Source organism: Cyprinus carpio, chromosome A25 (genome assembly GCF_018340385.1).
Source record: "Cyprinus carpio isolate SPL01 chromosome A25, ASM1834038v1, whole genome shotgun sequence".
NCBI classification, from domain to species: Eukaryota; Metazoa; Chordata; class Actinopteri; order Cypriniformes; family Cyprinidae; genus Cyprinus; species Cyprinus carpio.
In genome coordinates, this window is record NC_056596.1 from 4830134 (window position 1) to 4852704 (window position 22571).

The window sequence follows — 22571 nt, forward strand, 5'->3', positions numbered from 1 at the left end:
GCTGCCATGCTATAGCTGTCCCATGACTGTCCATAAACAAACACTACTATAAAATAGAAAAATAGGAGCAGTAAATCATTTCTGCAAGGTGATTCATGTGCTTTGGAGAAGTTAACAATTAAAAGCAACTTAGCTACATCATACAATTTTGGTGACAGAGTTTGGGCATTTTTTAAAGCATTTCCCTAACCCAAACAGTAGATCATGGCACTAGGAACACCAAAGTAAGGACCAGATGCTAGATATGTGTAAATAAACACAAACCCCATACAAACATACAAACACAAAGATATTCTCAATTAACGACTAAATAAACATGCATTTAGTTTTAAAATGCCTTTTTAATTGCTTTTTTAATTGCTCATTTTAAGCAAGCAAAAGAGTACATATTTATCAAACAAAGAAAAAAGAAAAGCTCTATAGATCACGTTTAAGAAATGTTAAACAAAGCATGTGCAATTAAAGTTATGATTTTGATTATGATGGGTGGATGATTCGCTGCTGCTCATGGAAGTCCTTTGGGTTTTCTTTGGTTGTCTTAAGTGAGTGTTTGGCCCACGTCCTCTCTATGGCAGTTAGCTCTGCTGCAGGCACACTTCTCAACATGGATGTATGTATGGGTCACTATGTTTCCATTTACGCAACCAAGATTCACTGTGCGATTACTTGCTTGAGTGGCCTGGCAACAGGTACAAGAGGACATTCCAGCTTGAATGTACCTACGAATGACAGAAAAACACATGTAAAGCATTTCAAATCAGTCACTTATGAGTGTCTGTTTCAGTTAGGATGCCAACTATGTCTGTAAAGCCTGTGTTAAACTTTTCGCATGACCAATCCGGACACGTACACGGACAGTGCGGACGCGGACTACAGAAAGTGTACGCTGATGGTCCGCTCCGCAACATATGTGTGAACAAACAATCGGCCAGAATTACTGCACATCTGGCTGTCTGTATATTGTTTTATCGACAGATTGTACAGGTTCGAGTAGCAATGGGCTTCTTCACACAGGCTGCGCATGTGCAATTGGTGCTTTTGAAGCCGCGCGTCACAAAAAATGGGAGGCATGCGGATGTCCACTCAGAGCCTCCGCGAACACTCTCTGATGACGAATTTTACGTCACACATACCATAGCGGACACTAGTGGACACGGAAGGTATAACACAGGTTAAGTCTGTGTCTGCTCACCTGCTAGAACTGGTACAGTCTCCACTACAAAATGTCAGGTCCATTTTCTTCTCTGACTGACAGTCTCTGTGTTTTATGTAACTGCGAATGGTCTGTAGTTGACATCCCTTAATTTGGTCAACACCTACAAACACGGGCAATAGAAACAAAAAAAAAATAATAATAAAATAAACAAAAAAAAACAAAATATTCTTCTAAAAAAAAATACTCACAAACAGGACAGCAGTCATCGGGTGACCGCTGAACAGTGCCCTGTAGAGCGAATCACAAAGGCAGAATGTTATCAATGTAATTTAATCACCATGATCAGTCAGTATAATATGTAAATATGTGTTTGTGGGATATATGAAGTACTGACAGGCTTGCAGTTGGAAATGTTGAAAGGAGGGCACTGGACTGTGTATTTGTTGATGATGAACTGTCCATTAACTTTAGTACACGTGATTCTATCACAGCCCTGATTTGTAGAGGGCAAAGTCTTTCCTTCCTATGAACCAAAAGAGAACAAGGTCAAATTCATTGCAAAAAAATTTGCAATGATTATTTGAATGATTATTATTTTCCTAGGTTTGTTAGGAAGAATGAGATTTTCAAGAAATAATGGCTTATGGGTCTGTTCCTCACACAAATTCAAAAAACTTTACTGCAGTACTAATACTTTAATAAGGTTTTTTTTTTTTTTTTTTTTTTTTGTCCCTGATTATGACAATCCACTTATGTTGTTGAGGAGGAAAAAAGCAACATGAACTGTTTCATTTTGTGTTCAAAGAAAGAAAACAGTATTAGTTTTAACATATGAGGGTATGTGGAGTACATTTTCTGCATTTATAATTAATTTAACTTTTAAACATCTATTCCTTTAAGTTCCATTTAACCTGAATATTCCACACCTCAAGGTGACTGAACCTCTGACATTTGACCTTACCTTTAATGTATGATTGACACCATTGATATTGACAGTGCAGTGAGTTTGCACACACTTTCCACAGCAGTCATTAAGGTTATTTTTAATGTATTCATAACCCTGTGAAAAATAAATATCACATGAAGTCAGCGAAATTACCGTTGGTTCTGAGACAAGACGATCAAAATCTCATCACACAACTTACAGGATCACATTTCTCATTGCACTGCACAGATCCACATTTGACCTTGAACAACTGTGTTTCAGGATCCACGTCCTTCGTACAGATGCATTCCTGACAGTCAGTGACGGGGATGTTTGTACCAGGCTGGGGGAAGTGATGGGAGACATGAGAGTGTAAAACATTTAGTACTTAAAATAAAAAACTCAAAAATGTTTGATTTTTAAAAAAAAAAATAGTAATATTCAAGTCATTCTAGTTACCATATATTCCATATTTAGGTGGACGCACACTTTCTTTGGCTCTGAGGAAGCAAACAAAAAAGCACAAAACTATACAGACTGATATTAAAGGGGATACCGACACCATCTGAGATAAAAAAAAATGAATAAAAATAAAATAAGCATACAAATGTCACAAAAATGAACTGATGTGTGGATAATAGCAATACCGCATTTGATTTCTGGACAGCATTTTCCATAAGGCACTTTCGGGACTGGGTCACGTCCGACTGGACACTTTTTATTCATAGGTGGGCACATGCTGCCATCACAGTCTACATCACATAAAGGAGACTTAATAAAGGGAAGATGAAAAAGAAACATCTTGCAAAAAACTGTACATAAACTTACTGCAAACTTGTTTACTGCAGCATGGGTCTGAAGGATTGGTGACATTCACCAGCACAAAGCCGGGCTCAGTGCAGATCTCAGGGTTGACATCTGAACACTTTTTGGGCTTACAGGTCACTGATTTGCTGTCCTTATTACAGATACACTCCTCACAGTTGTACTCGAAAACCTCATTGAACTGCCGCAAAATATCAAGAGAATTCTGTTAAAAGTCTATTTCCATCATTATTTAGCTTTGGCCATTATTTAGCATTATTCAGTTAAATCTTTAAATTCGGCATATGATGAAAATTCACTCTATTGATTTTGTAAATTCATGCTACAGGTTATAGTGTGAAGAATTAATCCATATATGCAGTTCTTCTTCTTTTTTCACCTTGCAAGCAAATATAAATAGCATTACTCATATAAATTCATATGAGCTTGGCTTAAGTATGTTGCTAAGCCAAAATTGAACTCTGGTAAGCATAAAAATGCATAGTATTTTCATGCCAATATGCATGTGTGCTAACTATTTTATTGATACATTTTGGTACTGAATGATTATTATTCATATTTTTCTCATGTCACCTGCCATCTTGGATGATTTTAATAAGTGAGCTTGCCGCAGTGTTTTGCGGAATGACCTTGAAGTTTAAGAATTATGAAATGAAATTCTAGTTTTGTCTAAACAGCTAAATTAAAACTGTTAAACACCACCGTACCTCACGTGGTGTTCGAGAGGCATCCAGGCATCCTAAAAACAAAAAGAGAAGAACAACATAAGATAGATATGTTCTTGAAAAGCAGCTAAGGTATGCAGGATGATGCAGAAAGGCACACTTTTTTTTTTACTTCTCAATTTGAATGCCTTATGCATGCACATAAACTTGAGTCAAAGGTTTCTCACCGCATTTTTTCACACAAACGTCTGTGTTCTTGTTGAAGAGTAATGTGCCCTTAGGACAAAAGCAGCCCTCTGTGGACACTGTAATGGTGTTCTGTTCAGGTCTGCAATTAAAAAAGTATTTAACCTTTTTTTTATTACACACATATCATCTAAGATTCATTCAAATAAACATCTGCATAACACAATTTATTAACTCTTAAACTTCATATTAATAGTTTTTTTTTTGTTTTCAAGTACATGTCTGTCATATTCCCATCCCTCAGTTTACAATACTAAAGCAGTAAACTTTCATATCCACAAATGTCTAAACTATGTAAAAATTTGGATAAATGGGCATACATATCAGCACAGGTTGGTGGCTCAGCTGGACCACAAGGATTGAAGACTTTATCTGCTGGACATTCAATTTCTGGGGGAAGAAAAGATAAAATACAACACTTAAATAATCAACAGCTTCCAAAAGTCTGAGGTCACGAAGATCACAAATCTCACATAAAAAAGAAATTTAATGCCAGAAAGGTACAACAGAAAGTTAAGCAAATTAGATAAACCTAAAAAAAAAATTTAATAAAATGCAACGTACTGCAAAGGTTAGTGTAGTTCCTCCAGTGTATGCAGATGCCTAATTGAGAGCAAGCCCTCGCATAAGTCTGCAGACTGGTACACACCAAGGCAGGGTTTCTCATATGACAACTGTCATATTGACATGCTAAAAAGAAATTTTTGGGGGGTATATGGGAATGGCACGCTTCAAACAACCTGAGAAAGGCAGAAGAAGTAAATATAATTTTGGAAGCTCTGTATATTTAAATTTATAATAAGGACACCACACAGAATCCACTTACTTGCTTTTGAGGAGGTTGCAGTCCTGATGAGCCTGGCATGGCTTAGATGTAGATTTTCTAATACCTACAGCAGTAGGTAATGCAGTTGGTGGAGTGCAAATTTCACTATTCACACCACTGGCTGCCCAGTAATCTGCCATCACTGCACAGTTGTCCACCAAGATCCCTCCAGGGATCATGCAGTCATCAGCCTTGTTATTGTTGCATGTTCCTTAGTGAGAATTATTTGGAATAATTTAGATGGACAATGCATAAAAAATCCCTCGTATACCATCCACATTGTCTCCATCTATACAACAATTAGGAGGTTGCATGCCTTACCACAGTGACCTTGAGTGTTGTCCCCAAAATGCTGGAATGGCAAATTGATGCCAAAGCCAGTAGCTCCAAATGTTATATTAACACCCAGCTGTTGAATACTAAGCATCAAGTCTAGGCTTGAGCTTATAACTCTCACACCCTTACGAAAATATGGCAGCCGTAACTTTACATTGTTCACAAAAGCCTGTTATAAAAGGAGACAAAGACAAGAAAATTTTAGGATACTAAGTAAAGCAGACAAAACATGTTATTCATTCCAAATCTATAAAATCTCACCTCTAGGTCTGCACCACCTAATAGATTGTGATTTGTGAGTGTTATGACTAGTTTGTTGTAAGACACAATTATAGATCTGGGACAGGATACACGCTCAACAGGGTCACAGTAGACACTGTCGATGTAGATCTTCAAATGGTATTGAGGCATAATTTCCTCCATTAATATGTAAGTGCAGTTTCCTTGATAACTGTAATAGAGTCCATCAAATGTGTTGTAATGCGGGTCACCCCAGCCTTCACAAAAACCTATGATTAGGAGAGGATGAACAATAGAAAAAACAACATTCAGTTATTTGAACTGATCAAACTACTTGAACCTGGTAAACACTAAGAGACAGATTTACTAACAGTTTGTTCCAGGTAAACCCTCTTTTTGCAGTCAAAAAACTACTGCCTTTTTACTAATGACGCAGTGAAAAATAAGCATTGAAAGGCGTGGACAGCAATTTTTGTGCCTAATCTTACTGTATGTGCATTTGCAGGAGTTTTCCTTTCAGGCGCAAATTTTATGGGAGAAGAGTATTGTAATGAATAATGCGTGATATACTACTATATGCTGATATACTACTATAAGGTTTGCGGTAATCAAATCACTGATATTTGTTCCATTATTAAATGCCCAAAAAAGCATGAATTAATCAATTTTGCGCTGGACATGGCTGGGATAGTTGCTGCTAGGAGAGGCACCACAGAGCAGAGAGAGCTTATGGTAGAATTGAAAATGTTTTCTCAACTTGTGTTAATTTATTTGGAATGACAACCTTATCTGAATACAACACTGCACATTTTGCATGTCTCCTTTGTCTGACACACCCATCTCAAGTCTGTGATTTTCTACTAATGAGCAGGTGACCTGAATCAGGTGTGTTTGATTAAGGAGACATGCAAAATGTGCAGTGTTAGGGGGTCCTCCAGGAATGTGGCTGAGAACCACGTAAACACCTTAATCAATCCGATTGAGCTCGGATTGAAATGGGTGGTTTATTCCTTTTCTAATACGATTGAGAGTGCATGTAAACACTTGATCGGATTGAAAACCATAACAGAAAGGACTGCGCATGTGCAATGACACAGAAATAGCATATGACGCACAGAACGAGCTGTTCTTCCCGTTAAATAAAGTGTAGTATAAATGAGTGTCCCATCATTATAAAACTCTCATTTCACTCAGCGTCTGTTAAGTGGAGCAGGACAACGTCCCACCAGTCCTTGTTTTGGATTCTCATCCACAGATGACTGGTTTTGGGCGCAGGAGTGGTGTTCCCTTTCAACAGAGGTGGAAAGTAAGGAATTACATTTACTCACATTACTGTAATTGAGTGGCTTTTTGCTGTAATTTTACTTTTACTTAAGTATATTTTGTTTGAAGGATTGTACTTTGCTACATTTTAAAAAACATTAATAACTGATTTTAAAAAAATAGCTCCCTGGAAACTTGTACATAAATAATGGGGGGGCACCAAACTGGTGCTAATTTGTTAATTGAATTGGAGGAGACCACATTAGAGCGCCGATGGAACAAATTCATAGTCATAATTGTTCTAACCCTGCTAGGATTTTATTAAAGGAACACTGGGAATTCCAGAGTATTATTAAAATTTAAAAGGAACACTATTAAAGGAACACTGGGAATTCCAGAGAAGGGATGGAAATAAAAGAGAGAGTAGGAAGACTTCAATAGGTAAGAGAGCTCAGGAAATAGGAGTGAATTATAGTATTATTGCACCAGTAATTATTTGGCCTCCAGTACCTCCATGGTTACTGCCAGTTCCTAAAGTGGACCTTAGTATTTTAGATCTAATAAAGAAAGATGAAGGTAATCCTGTGGTTATGGTTTATAATCATTTAAAGAGAATCTGGTCAGATTATGTTCAGATATTTACGGATGGTTCAATGAATTTAAGAAGTAGGAAAACAGCAATAGGAATACATATTCCTCAGTTGAATTTAATGAATGGAAAACGATTAGCATATAATATGTCAGTCATTACTGCAGAGCTGGTGGCTATTTTATTGGCCTTGGAGTGGGTGGAGAAAAATGGACCGGGGAAAACAGTCATTTGTTCAGACTCAACTGCAGCTTTAATGGCATTAAAGGGAAGGAAAGGTGAAGCCAGGTCAGACTTAATAGTAGAATTATTAGTAATACTTAATCGAGTTAATAAAATGGGGAATATATTGGGATTTCTTTAGGTGCCAGCTCACATAAGTGTTCAGGGAAATGAAGAGGCAGATGAAATGGCAATAAAGGCTGTAAATAGAAGTGAAGTAGAGTTGGAGGTTATGTATGGTAGGGTTGAGTGTAAAAGTGTTATCCAAGAAAGAACAATAAAATTATGGCAAAAAGAATGGAATGAAGGATATAAAGGCAGACATTACTATTCTGTTCAGCCAATAGTAGGGCATTCTATGACTAGAAGGTAGGGAAGAAAAGATAGTGTCGTTTTAACCAGACTAAGGTTGGGCCATTGTGCGTTGAACTTTGGGTTACCAAGGATTGGAAAACATCCAGATGGCAGATGTAGATGTGGACAAGAAGAAACTGTGAGCCATGTTATAATGGAGTGTTCCATTCATCATGCAGCAAGACGTTGCATGTTTTCAAAGTTATTTGAACATGGAGTCACAAATGTTTCTGTAAAATCTATCCTTAGCACAAGGATTATGAGTCTAAGAAAGTCTTTATCAATTTTTTGCACATGACTGGACTTTTACGCAAGGATTTTAAGGTTAAGCGGAGTATCCAGATGACCTGAGGAGGGCAGTAATACACCGGTGATGCATCTAGCCTGCCGCAAATTCTTTAAGAAGAAGAAGAAGAAGAAGAAGAAACTGATGCTAAAATCACATGAAAGATGTAGACAGACAAGACAGGCGTTAGTGGTGCAGACCCAGCTGAAAACGAAACCCTGTCGTATTCTGCTAAAGTTGAACTCGAAGGAAATGAAGTGAAGCCCTGGCCATATTTATGCTCTATTATGCAGTGTAAGCCATGATTGCCTAGGGAGACCAAGCGAACAGCTTATAAAATCTCGAAATCAACCCTTCGCAAGCATGTAGGGGTAAGCTAAATACTTGCATCGTTGCATTTGTTTGATTAAAATGAAGCTTTGACAGTTTAGCAAAAGGTTTTGCACAAATTAGCCAAAAAGACAGTGGTGCAGGGTATGCGATATATATCGTTTTCGATAATATCGTAATTGTTGTTTTAAAGATGTGTGATTTGACATTATCATTATTTTGCCCAAAACCAAACAAACCACTTCTACAGAGTGCCATGAAGTCTAGTAGATTAGACTAGTGCTAATCTAGATTAAAATGGCTCATTTGAATTCTGCCGAAGGCATTCAAATTATGTTCAATAAGATGTACTTGTTAGTACTGATAGAGCTGTGTTCCACTCAAACATAGTAGTTTGACGACGACTCTTCCCCTGCGCTACATTACTTTGCCCGGCATCTTCCGCATTAGCTAAGGGATGCTTTGCGTTTAGGTGGTACTTAAGACTGAAAGAACTCCTACAGTAAACTAATTCCGCATTGCACAAGTTGCAAACAACCTTACGCCTGTTTCACACATAGGCCTACTCCGTCTGTAGTGCGTATGCCTTGCATTTTTTTTTTTTTACGCTCCCATGTTAACGGATTCTGGATCGCGAACACGAGATGATGAAAGAGAACGGATACCAGCGTTCACGCGGTTGTGGTCCGTCAGTGCGTTCCAGGAGCAGCGCATGACAGCGCATTGTTCGCGGTGAAAATTAACATGGATTGACACGGAAATGCAGTAATTTCACAATAAATGTATACTAATTAAAGCCTACTGTTTTACACGCAACACATGGGTTTTGGCTAGGTTTAAAACAAGAAAAAGAGCACCTTTAGATAAATGAGGCAACATGATATAGGCCTATGCACTTTTATGGAAGCAGAAAAACAAAGTTCATTAAGAACCATGCGATTGCTTGTAATAAAGATCTAAATCCAAAAGGCACGAGAGTCGACTGTTTCTGTCAGCGGTGCTTTAATTTTAAATATTTACGATATCCCAACAAGAAAAGTAGGCTAATTGTTGTGTTTAAATGTTTTGCCGCTTGCTTGAGCAGCTTATTATACAAACCTAGAAGTAAAATGCATGAATAATATGTTGTTTATATTTATTAAGTTTAAACTAATGTCTATGATTATGAAAGACTTTTACTGTTCTGTGATAAGAGTCACGATTGTGTTTTTTTTTTAACATGGTTTGAAATATAGAATGATGAACAAATGTTGTGTTTGTGGACTAAACAGCCGCGGACCAGTAGCGGACTGCAAACGCGTCCTGTGTGAAAGCACAATGAGTCCGTGCTGCTTCTGCACCACACACACATGGACTGCATACGCACTGCAGACAGAGTATGTGTGAAACAAGCGTGAGTCTTGTCGAGTTTTTTTTTTTTGGGAAGCTTGGTAATTTCACAGTAGGCATACACACAGGTTCGAAGACTCGTTCTCGCCCCCTACAGTGCAATTCGTCTAGGTATACATCCGCGCTAAACTATCCCGGTGAAAGTCATCATAGCTTGCGTAGTATAGACCCAGCTCCCAACCCAACTTTGAGAATAAATTAACGGCGATATTTTTTTTATCGTCCGATAAGAGTCTCACGTTAAAACAAAACACTCTCCCCAGACTTTTAAACAACAGTGTAATAATGTCAGACTGTATATATATATATATATATATATATATATAACATATATGGGGGATATATATATACATATATACATATATACAGTATATATATATGTATGTATATGTATATATATATATATAATATAATATAATATAATACACACACACACAAATATTAGTGGTGTCCGTTGCTATGGCGCAAAGAGCGCTCAGTTCATAATCACGTTAAAAATGTTGTCACTCATCTTAGTTCATGGTGATCTCATAAAGATACATTATTATCATTAAAGTTCTTCACGCTGCACAAAGAATCTCTTATTTACATTGCATCAACACTTTTTGCTGAACTGATTCTAACTTAAAGGGGTCCTATTATGCTCTTTTACAAAGTCTTGATTTTGCTTTGGGGGTGTACTAGAACAGGCACTAGGTTGTTCGAAAAACACATTATTTTTCACACATTTTACATTATTACAACACCTCTCTCCCCAGTCTGGCATGAATGGCTCAAATAGTTCCTGCATCAAATGAAGGCCCGCCTTCTGAAATAAAAAATGTGCTGTGATTGGTTAGCTGGGCCAGTGTTTGTTGTGATTGCCACCACTTGGTGCATGATTGGGAAATGTCATGCCCCTTACCATAGCCGCCTGCCAGCTTCAGTGTAAATGTAGAGTCAAAATCAAATCAAAATTTGCGCGATTTAAACCCTGATGATTGTAACCACTCTAAGTTCGTCTGCCTTGGGAAAGCTACCGTGTCTCCGATATAGTGATAACACTTCTCTAGTGCAGCTCAACCAGGTCTCGTCCCATTCGTCCCATATCACAAATCCCAGAAAATATGCGTTGTAGTCATTCATTGTAGTTTTTGAAAAGTGATTTCTGTTAAATTAAATATCTCCTTTTGAAGTGGACTTTGAGCTTTGTAACTTTGCAGATATTTTTTTTATGTTCAAACAGCCACATTACAGACTAACTAAAGTTGAAAAAGTGAAAAAGAATAATAGGACCCCTTTAAACGCCTCTGATTCAAGAAATCAACAGATATGTCTGTTATTGGCTACATTGCTCAACGCTGCAAAAACATGTTGAAACAGAAATCGATCTCCAAAGCGCAAATCATAATGCACTGGATAGTTTGCCATAACTGCAATAAAATGCCATTAAACAACTTTAACTGCGGGTGCTTTTAACTGCTACCCCCGTAGAACTGGGCCTGATTAAGAGACTTGAGTTTTAGACACCATATTGCCTGTTTTTGCTCTATTTCGACAACAAAAATAATTCCAAACACATGCCACCATAGCACAGTTTTGTGTCTCTGAGCAATGATGGTGTTTAGTTCCAGAATGAATCAACCGTTTAAATGATTCAGTTCAATCGCAATGACTCACTTATTAACAGTGACTTGCTGACACCTAATGGCGGTTTTAATTTCACATTTAAAGTATCTTTTGAATTATTATTATTTTTTGTTATAATTTGAAATGAGTATTCACCATTTTATGTTGTATATATCAAAACATTATTTCTGCATTTGTAACTGCAGGTTAAATGCATTCATGTCCTGCATTAAACAGTGTGTAATCTAAATGCCACTTCAGATGAAGCTTCTGTGTTTCCTCTGCATTGCAAAGATGAATTTTGTTGATACTGATTTAATTTGCCTGGTAACACAGGGTTTCCGCGTTTAAGAGCATTAAAAGTCATTAAATGGATTTTGTGAAAATTAAGGCCTTAAATAGCATTAAAAGTCATTAAATTGATTTCTACATGCATTCAATTTTTTTAGATGATTTTGAATAAAAATATTACCAGTTTATTTTGAATATAGTACCTTCATAATTATTAACTTTTTAATTTGCTGTTGCAAAATATGTACATTGGTGTGATACACAAGCGGAACAGTTTGGTAATTGCCTCCGGGTTGCTGTGAACCAACCGCAATGTGGATGTTTAGTAGTGGCGTTTACAGGGTCGGCGGACTGGAGTAAAACTAATGCTGGCCTAATCTACAAAATTATTTAAAACACTAAGCTCATAACATTATTCATGCAGTTGTAATTTTGCAATGTAAATGTATTATCATTAATGAAATGTAAGAATTTGATATGAAAGATAATGCAAACATTTTTATTAGATTAGGATTTTTTTTAAAACAAACAAAAAAAAAAAAACCAGGCAAGTTGCCCTTCTCTAGATGTTAAAAAAAACACCTTGAAAATCAATTTAACATTATCACATTAATCCATTTCAGTAGTAGACTCGTAAAGAACTGATCATATACAATAGTGATAGTTTTACATATCCTAAGATATGTTCATGTCTTATTGTCATATCTGACTTGAATTACTCCAAATCTCACGATCGTTATTGGCATTATTGTCACATGTGAATACTGGTTAAATTTAAAATAGAGGGCCGGTTTGGTCCCACTTTAGGTTTACATTGTTTGGGATCATTAGGATTTTTTTTTTACATGTTTTTGAAAGAATATACTCTTATCAGGCTTATGATTATTTCGCCATTCACATTTTGATTTTGACCAAAAATCCCATAAAAGCAGGAGTAATTGTGAAATCCGATATATATGATCATATAATCATATGGATTTGCTGCTCCGCAACCAGACATTTCTGATTATAAATATAGAACGTAAAGCAATTGAAACTTAATCTTTTTTCTTCTTCTTTTTTTTTTTGACCCAACGGAAACCATAATATATATTCATCGATTCAAAACATAAAAATAAAAAACTATCAGTGTGTTTTTTTTATATAAACATATGAAAACAAGGACAAATTAAATTGATAAAAATTGACAGTTAATACATTTATAATGTTACAATAGATATTTTATTTCACAAAGAATATTAAATAATATTGAATATAATATTATGTATGCTGACCCCCCATGTATGCTGAAAAGTAAAATATCATGATTTACAACACAAAGTATAAAGCAGGAAAAAAATGTGTTCAATATGTGATGATAATAATAACCATTATAAAGGACTGAGCACCAACTTAGCACCCACCTAATCCACTAACAACACCAAAGAGCAGCAAATCAGCATATTAGAATGATTTTACTTGTACTGAAGCACGTTGGGTGAGTAATGATGCTGAAAAATTCAGCTTTGATCACACGGACAACACAATTCGACATAATATTTCTCATTAGTTACTATTACTTATGTGCAGCCTTAGTGAGCAGAAGATACTTGTTTCAAAAACATGAAAAACATTTGACTGGTAGTGTGTGTAGTAATATATGTATGTATATGTATGTATGTATGGGTCGTGTATGGCATTAAAACATTTTTTAAAAAGCCATTAAAAAGCATTAAATTAGATTTGATGATATGACCTGCAGGAAGTGGGTGGTACACAGCCCAAATGTCTTATTATCTCTACGTGGCGCTGCTGCTTACCGACATATAGCATACCATGTAGTTTTCAATAAAAATAAGGTCCTAAATGATTACATTAGGCTGGATCAGATGTGGTTTTAAGTTAGGGTTATCTCTAAACTGTGTAAGGCTGTGGCCCTCCAGGAACTGAGTTTGACACCCTTGGCCCCTATTCCATTTATTGCCTCCCTCCCACTGTTTAAAATGGTAACAGTAATTTTTTACCTCTGAGTAATTTTAAACAAGCTACTTTTTTACTTTTACTTGAGTATATTTTTAGACTGGTACTTTTACTTGGTACTTCAGGGGTCCTCTTTTACAAGGTCTTGAATTTGTTTTGGGGGTGTACTAGAAACAGCCTCTCATACTAGGTTCTTCGAAAAACATATATTTTTCAACATATTTTAACATTATTACAACACCTCTCTCTCATGAACAGCTGATATAGTTGCCTGCATCAAATGAAGGCCTGCCTTCTGAAATAACGAATATGCGCTGTGATTGTGTTTAGCTGGCGCCAGTGTGTTATTGTGATCGACAGCACCTCGGCGCCTGGTCATGGAATGTCATGCCCCTATATCAATGCCGCCTGCTGTGAGCTTCAGTGTAAATATTGAATCAAATCAAATCAATTTGGGCACGATTAAACCCGAATGATTGTAACCACTCTAAGCTCATCTGCCTTGGGGAAAGCTAGCGTGTCTCCAACATAGTGATAACACTCGTTGCCTTCTCCAGTGGCAGCTCAACTAGGTCTCTGTCCCATTGCGTCCACGAGCTTTGTGATATCATAAATCCCATAAAATATGCGTATGTAGGTCCAAACGAGTCGTTTCATTGTAGTTTTTGAAAAAGTGATTTCTGTTAAATAAATATCTCCTTTTGAATTGGACTTTGTAACTTTGCAGATCTTTTTTATGTCAAACAGCAACATTACAGACTAACTAAAGAGTTTAAAAAAGTGAAAAAAGGCATTATAGCACCCCTTTAAAGTAAAATTTCATTAATGTAATGGTACCTTTTACTTGAGTAGAATATATTGTTCGTACTCTTTCCACCGCTCGCCTTTCGATACTTCACTGGTACTGTGTCTGCTAAGACGCTATGGGCGAAAACACTCCGTTTTTCTCCGATTTGACTGAAGCTTTTTCAATATAGATTCGGGTTCTCCTTCAGCGAAGATGACAGAATCTTTGCTGAGACGACGGGACTTGAAAGCTTCGCCATTGAAAACACCTCGCAGTGGATCAAGACCTCTCTGCTCAGCCAGTCTCCGCTGCTTACGATGGGGGGGGGGGGTCTCGCAGTCGCCTCGACAGCCGCCGCAAGCAACACTGTCTTGGGCCAAATCCCCTACCGCAAATCCAAGTGATCTAAAAGAGCAAATTTTGTGGCGGTTATGCCCAATGCCACCCTGGGGCGGGGGTTGTTTCTGTCACTTGTGCAGGGCTCACCTGCACTGTCTTCACGGGGGGGGGGCGGGGTACGGTCACGGCGAGGTTGCATCTCATGCTGGGGTAGATCCCATACTGAAGATGTGCTAAAGGAGGATGGAAGTGTCCTCATGCGGAGGATATGCGTCTTTTCTCAGGGGTCTGCGCTTTGCGGGCAGTCTTTCTTTTTAGAAATGGAGCCCCCACCCCTCGCTCTCCGGTACCCGTTTTCTTCCTCCACGCAGGGCAAAGGACCTTGGCCGGGGCCCTGGAGCTACAAGCGAGCCTCACGTTGGCCCCGTACCATGCGTTGCCATGCTTTCTCCTCATAGAGAGACTATGCTGGAGCTGGGGTATGCTGGGATGGTGGGGAGTGGTCTCTACAAGCCCTAAGGAGCCCACTCACAGCCACCTGGGACGAGTGTTTTGTTTTGTTCTGGGGCGCCCTCAAGCCCCTCGACAAGAGCTTCACCATTCTTCACTCACACATCCAGCTATGCCGGATTGAAGTCGGAGCCCCTCGTCGGATGGGCCTATGTTGTCGGGCTGGACAAGCAGCCTCGGCACTTTGGGTCGGGGGGGGGGTTTTTCATGGTTCCATTCCATGGTGTCTTATGGATGAGTCTGGTCCGGACTTTGCAGCTTTTAAAAGAGCTGCACAGTGTGGAAAGACTTGGCTTTGGAGATGCACCACCAAGAACAAGGCCCGCGGAGCCGATCAGTAGTGTCGAGTGCCCGCTTAGTGGTGCTTGTGCGTCATTTATGGTTGACCTTAATCAATGACATTATAAGATCCAACACTAAGTCCCATTCCCCTGGACTCCCCGGGTCTCCCCTTCTTGGCCTCTTCAGACCTCAGGTTAAGGGATTTGCAGAGTGCTTCACTGCTGCACAGAAGTCATCCCGGCCATGCAACAAGCTCCCGCTCTGCCCAGACCTACCCATTTCCAAAGTGTTAGGTTAGACCCCGGCCCAAGTTAGTGCTGGACTCAGCGCCTCAGGTGTCGTTCCTGATCTGCGGGAAATGCATACCCCGTTCAGTTCAACTGCCTGGAAATGCTGGCAGTGTGTTTGGGCCTTTGCCCCTTCTTGCCAGACCTAAGGGGACACCAGCAAGCCATGTCCGTAGTCCTAACAGACATGCATGACGGTAGTGTCCTACATAAAACACCCAGGGAGGACCTCACTCAAGGCACCTCTTTGAACAGTTTACTCTAGTAAAGTGCCTCTAGATTGGGCTCAGCTCAACTTGCGTTTGCTGAGGGCGACGGCATATTGCCAGGCAGGTTGAACCAAGGAGCAGACATGCTTGTCTCAGAGCAATGTCCCCCTCAGAGAGTGAAATGCTCCACCCCCAAGCGGTTCAGAAAAGCTACTGGGAGATCTGGGTTGGCAAGGGCAGAGGTTGACTTATTTGCTTCAAGTAGGGACAACCTCTCACTGCCCAACTTATTTTCTCGAAGGACATGGACTTGGTTGGCCCTAAACTGGCTTAGCCTCCTCCTTTACGCATTTCCCCCCTCCGATCGCCCTGAATCGCACAGGGTAATCAGGCGAATCAGGGAACAAGGCACACAGGGTTTCTGTTGGTAGCCCTGCTCTGAAGAACATCCCCTGATGCTGAAAAACCGTTCTGCTACTGGCACTAGTATCGGTAAAGTGGATGGGAGATCTACAGGCACTCTCTGTGAGCCCCTCTTGCCTGGAATTCGGGGGGGCCCAATGACTCTAAGGTCACCCTGAAACCAAGGCTCAGGTATATACCTAAGGTGCTCTCCACCCCTTTGAGAGCACAGGTAATAACTCTATCGGCACTTCCCCCTGGGAGTGGAAGACCAGGAACAGTTACAACTACTTTGCCAGTCAGGGCATTGAGATACCTATATAGAGATTATCTCGAAGATAATAAAAAACATTTAGGGGGCCCTTGGCATTTGGGGCCAAAGGTGGTTGCTACCTTTGCCTGATGGGTAATGTCCTGCTTCTGCATAGAAACTATTAAGTGAATAATTTGAAAACGTTGAATGTTTCCTAAAGAGAAAAAAAAAAACAAAGCATTTTCAAGGAAATATAGTCAAATTCAAGCACTTTTGGAAACATGAAGAGCAGCACATTAAAAAATAAAGCGCACTGGGTTTAAAGGGACCCATCCACTGTCTATTCATTCAATGAATTACAGAATCAGATATAAAGATTGTAGAACCAGTGTTACTCACAGTCACATGCAAATATTTGCAGCAGCCCGTACTTATCATATACCAGCCCTGGTTTTTTTGGTCCATTTTCACAGGTGATATTCTGCAGTGGAAGGGCATTCAAATGGGATAATTTTCGATGATGATGGTGTCTTTAACCGCACCTCCCAATTGTGCATTCACACAAGTGGAAGGTCTCATTGTTCTGGGGAACATAAAAAAAAAAGTACTAGAATAAGACTGACACATTTAAAATTGGCAATGAAGAGCTATGTTATTTACTTGGAATTTTAAAATCGACCATGGACACCCAAAAAAGTTGCTCCTGTAGAAAAAATTGTAATTTACAATTACATCATATTATGAAGGGGTCATGAAACTTGGAATCCAACTGTTCTTGATATCAACACATTAAAGAGAGTACTTCTTAGGAAGAGACTTTACGAACAATACAACCATACTGCAAGTTTTCGAACTCCAAACTAACTCCCCAGTTTAACATATAATTTAATGCTTCTTAACCCTTCGGAAATGCCGCAGATGTTGAAACTTGGGAGAAACACTGTGTGTCCCTCGACCCACCCCTTAAAATAGATATCATATGCTAATGGTATGTAATCACAGATGGTGTATTTCTGAAAAAACCCAATTTCTACTCATCAATCACAAGAGCAATATTTGCATGTTGAGAGTACCGATTCCGAGGAAGACTGTCAAACTACGTACATTCTGTCAGGGGATGTAAAAAAACTGCAACATTGCAAAGACTTTGCATGGACTTTCTAAAGATTTAGTGAAATTAGAAAATGCCACAGGCTTACGTTTATTGTTTAAGTGGACGTGCCTGAAGTATCCGAAAGATTACTGTTTTCATTGGTGTCTTCACATTTTTCACAACGAGCTGTTCCTGTGAAATTATTCTAAACATGCTGTCAGTACTGCAGTGCCAAGTGTTTAAGGCAATTAACAACAATGAGCTGTAAGTCATTTGTTTAGTGTTTACTAATAAATAATCAGTAGCCCACATACAGCAATCTCTTTGGTATATGACAAGTAAGAATCAATATTGTACAGAGTACAATAGTATCAATAATAATAGTGCCTTGGGTTCTGACTCTAGTTTCATACATATGTCTCTATCACCGGCCCTGTGCCATCTTGCGTCTACAAATACATGGACATGCTGTATGGCCTTTGCAATAAATTTAGTCAATTGCCGCAGTGGGCATAAACATGAGTTTCTGCAAGATGTCACGAACCTTTATATTTGAGCGTGTTCTTCCACCGAAGAGTGAAAATGAGGTTGGAAATTATGATTTTACAAAATAGGACCGCAATGAAACCTCAAGAAAAGGGGGGGGAAACAATACAACAAATCTGCAACTGAATCTCATGACCCCTTGAAACTAAAAAATAAAGAGAAGGTATATTCAATGTACATCTATTATATCCCATTCTGGACAGTCGTAAGTAAGGTAGCTTTGGTAGTTGTCCGGTGTCGGGGAAAGACGGGTGTGGTAGATTTAGGTGTTGTTAGTAGTTGGACTTTGTGGTGTCGCTAGCGTCGATATCAGGGGGGGAGGGTGTTTCGTAGGGTGTGAATGTTGTTGTTAGAAGACTTGGTTGTAGATGTCAGTGTAGTGGAAGAGGTGTGGTAGGTTTTGTTGTTGTAGTGGCTTTGTTGTAGCTGTCGGGTAGGAGTAGATGCTGGGAAAATGATTTGTGGTAGTTTGAAGGCTTGTAGTGGGGACTTTTTCCCGTGGTAGTTGTCGGTGTAGGGGAAGATGTTTGGGTAGGTTTGATGTTGTTGTAGTAGACTTCGTTGGTAGTTGTCGGTAGATGTAGGTGGAGGTAAGATGGTCAAGGATGTGGTTAGGTTTGAGTTGTTTTGTTGTAGGCTCGGGGGACATTATGTTGTGAGCTGTCGGTGTAGGGTATAGAGGTGGATGTAGGTTTTGTGATGTTGTTGTGTTGTAGGCTTTCGTGGTAGTTGTCGGTTTAGGAGTATAGGGTATGGAAGGTTTTTTGAACGTTGTTGTAGTAGCTTCGTGTTATTGGCGTGCCCGGAAAGATTTTGGTAGGTTTTGATGTTGTTTGTTATAGACGTTTGGGTGGTAGTTGTCGGTTGTAGGTGAAGGATGGGATGGTAGGTTTTGATGGTGTAGTAGACGTTTGTTGTAATAGTCGGTGGTAGGGGTTAGATGGTGTGGTAGTGTTTTGATGTTGTTGTAGTAGACTTCGTGGTAGCTTTCGATATAGGGGTGGAGGTGTTGGTATGTTTTGATGTTGTTGTTTTTAGTAGGACCTGTTGGAGCGGTCTGTGTAGGAGTAGGGATGGTAGTGGGTTAGGTTTTGAGGTTGTTGTAGTAGACTTTGTGGTAGTTGTCGGTAGTAGGGGAAGAGGGAAGTGGTAGGGTTTTGCATGTTGTAAGTAGACTTCGATGGTGTTTTGTCGGTAGTAGGGGAAGATGGTCTGGTGAGGTCTTGATGTTGTATGTAGGTAGATCCTTTGTTTGTAATTGTCAGTTTGTAGGGGTAGATGGTGTGTAGGTTTTGATGTTGTTGTTGTTTTGTTAGTATCCCTTTGTGGTAGTTGTCGGTGGTCAGGGTAAGATGGTCTGGTAGGGTTTGCTGTGTCGCAGTAGACTTGTTGTAATGTCGGTGTAGGGGTAGATGGGTGTGTAGGTTTTGATGGGTGGTTGTAGTAGACTTCGTGGTTAGATGTCGGTGTAGGAGTAGATTGGTTGGTAGGTTTTGTGTTGTGTAGTAGACTTCGTTGTTGTACTGTCGGTGGAGGGGTAGAGGGTTGGTAGGTTTATGTTGTGTTGGTTGTAGTAGGGACTGGGGTTAGTTGTCGGTTGTAGGGGAAGCGGAATGGTCGGTTTTGATGGTTGTTTTAGTAGACTTTGTGGTAGCTGTTCGGTGTATGAGTAGATGAGAAATGTGGTATGTTTTGATGTTTTTGTTTTTGTAGTAGACTTTGTGGTAGTTGTCGGTGTGAGGGGAAGATTGGAATTGGTAGGTTTTGATGTTGTTGTAGTATACTTTGTGGTAATGGTCGTGTAGGTAGCTTGGTGTGGTAGGTTTTGAGTGTTGTAGTAGACTTTGTGGTAGTTGTCTGTGTAGGGGGAAGATGGTGTGGTAAGGTTTTGAGGTTGTTTGTAGTAGACTTTGTGGTAGGTGTCGGTGTCGGGGAGATGGAAATGGTAGGTTTTGATGTGTTGAGTAGGACTTCGTGGAGTGTCGGTGTAGGGGAGCTGGTCCTGGTAGTTTTGAGTGTGTAGTATACTTTGTTTGTAATTGTCGGTGCTAGGGTAGATGGGTGTGTAGGTTTTGATGTGGTTGTAGTAGACTTAGTGGTAGCTGTCGGTGTAAGGGGAATATGGTGTTGTTATGTTTTTGATGGTGTTTGTAGTAGACTTTGTTGTATTTGTCGGTGTAGGGGTAGATGGTTGTGGTAGGTTTTGATGTTGTTGTAGTAGAATTCGTGGTAGTTGGTACGGTGTAGGAGTAGCAAGTAGATGGTCTGGTCGGTTTTTGATGCGTTGTTTGTAGTACCGACCGTTTGTTGTAATTGTCGGTGTGTAGGGTGTAAGGTGTTGTGGTATGTTTTGATGTTTGTTTTTGTAGTAGACTTCGTGGTATAGTGTCGGTGTATGAGTAAGATGGTCGGGTAGGGTTTGTTGATGTTGTTGTATGTAGACTTTGTTGTTAATTGGCCGGTGTAGGGGTAGCTGGTGTGGTATGTTTTGCATGGTTGTTGTTGTGGTAGCTTCGTGGTAGCTGTGGTTGTAGGAGTAGATGGGTCTGGGTGGTTTTGACGTTGTTGGTATTAGACTTCGTTTGTAGTTGTCGGTTGTAGGGGTAACTGGTGTGGTAGGTTTTTGATGTTTTTGTTTTGTTAGTTAGACTTTGTGGTCTAGTTGTCGGGTGTAGGGGAAGAGGGTCCTGGGAGGTTTTGATGTTGTTGTAGTAGACTTTTTTGTAATTGTCGGTGTAGGGGTAGATTGTGGGGTAGGTTTTGATGTTGTTTTGTTGTTAGGAGGCTTCGTTGTAGCTTGTCGTCGATATAGGAGTAGGTTGGAGGGGTGGTAGGTTTGCTGACGTTGTTTTAGTAGGACTCGTTGGTAGTTTTTTGTCGGTGTAGGAAGATGGCTGTTTTGGGAGGTGTTGATGTTGTTTCTAGTAGACTTTGTTGGTAAGTTGTCGGTGCATAGGGGAAGCTGGAAATGGTATGTTTTGATGAGTTGTAGTCGATTTCTTGGAGTTGTCTGTGTAGGGGACGATGGAATGGTAGGTTTTGATGTTGTTGTAGTAGACTTCGTTGGTAATTGTCAGTATAGGGGTGAAGGGTGTGGTAGGTTTTTGTGATGTTTGTTGTTTTAGTAGACCTTTGGGTAGTTGTCGGTGTGTAGGGAAGATGGAATGGTAGGTTTTGATGTTGTTGCTAGTAGACTTTGTGGTAGTTGTCGGTGTAGGGGAAGATGGTCTGGTAGGTTTTGATGTTTTGTTGTAGTAGACTTTGTTGTAATTGTCGGTGTAGGGGTAGATGGGTGTGGTAGGTTTTGATGTTGGTTGTAGTAGACTTCGTGGTGGTAGCTGTCGGTTGTAGGGGTAGATGGAATGGTAGGTTTGATGTTGTAGTTAGTAGACCATTCTGTGGTTTGTTGTAATTGTTTGTGTAGGGGGTAGATGGTGTGGTAGGTTTTGGTATGTTGTTGTAGATGGTTGTGACTCTCGTGGTAGTTGTATGGGTGTAGAGGAAGATGGAATGGTAGGTTTTGATGTTGTTGAAGTAGACTTTGTGGTAGTTGTCGATATAGGGGTAGATGGTGTGGTAGGTTTTTGATGTTGTTGTAGAAGACTGGTGGTAGTCGGTGTAAGTGGAAGATGTTGTAGTAGGTTTTGAGGTTGTGTGGTAGGTTTGTGGTGTTGTAGTTGTAGGAAGATGGAAATGTAGTGTTTTTGATGTGTGTAGCTAGACTGGTGGAAGTGTCGGTGGTTAGGGGTAGAGTGGTGTGGTCGGTTTTGATGATGTTGTAGTTAGACTCTTAATGTGTAGCCTGTCGGGTAGGGAGTAGATTGGTGTGTGTTAGGTTTTGAGTGTTGTTGAGTAGACTCGAGGTAGTTGCGGTGAGGGAAGTGGTGTGGTAGTTTGATGTTGTTGTGGGACTTGTGGTAGCTGTCGGTTTAGGAGTAGCTGGTGTGGTAGGTTTTGATGTGTGTTGTTCAGTATCTTTAACTTGATTTTGGTGTAGGGGAATATTGTGTGGTAGGTTGTGGTGTTGCAGTATCTTTAACTTGATTTTCTGTTGTTGTAGTAGACTTTGTGGTAGCTGTCGTAGTAGACTGATCCAGACTGTATTGTTGTCATTGTATAGGAAGATGATGTGGAAGTTTTTGCTGTTTTTGTATTAGACTTTTTGGTAGCTTTCGGTGTAGGGGAATATTGTGTGGTAGGTTCTGATGTTGTTGTAGTAGACTTTGTTGTAATTGTCGGTGTAGGGGTAGATGGTGTGGTAGGTTTTGATGTTGTTGTAGTAGACTTCGTGGTAGTTGTCGGTGTAGGGGAAGATGGTGTGGTAGGTTTTGATGTTGTTGTGGTAGACTTCTG

At 39.7% G+C, this 22571-nt stretch overlaps 1 protein-coding gene across 1 annotated transcript; it reads right to left on the reverse strand.

The window, feature by feature from the left end:
- LOC109047389 (intestinal mucin-like protein) lies at nucleotides 1–17136 on the reverse strand. Its single transcript, XM_042715901.1, is given in 18 exon segments — nucleotides 1–719; nucleotides 1193–1316; nucleotides 1405–1444; nucleotides 1551–1679; nucleotides 2118–2216; nucleotides 2302–2424; nucleotides 2541–2581; nucleotides 2729–2833; nucleotides 2910–3087; nucleotides 3614–3645; nucleotides 3799–3899; nucleotides 4138–4207; nucleotides 4382–4557; nucleotides 4644–4854; nucleotides 4965–5148; nucleotides 5241–5488; nucleotides 16979–17069; nucleotides 17071–17136. Coding segments are annotated over 18 exon segments (2199 nt in total). The 3' UTR covers nucleotides 1–538.
- Nucleotides 17137–22571: the final 5435 nt, after the last annotated feature.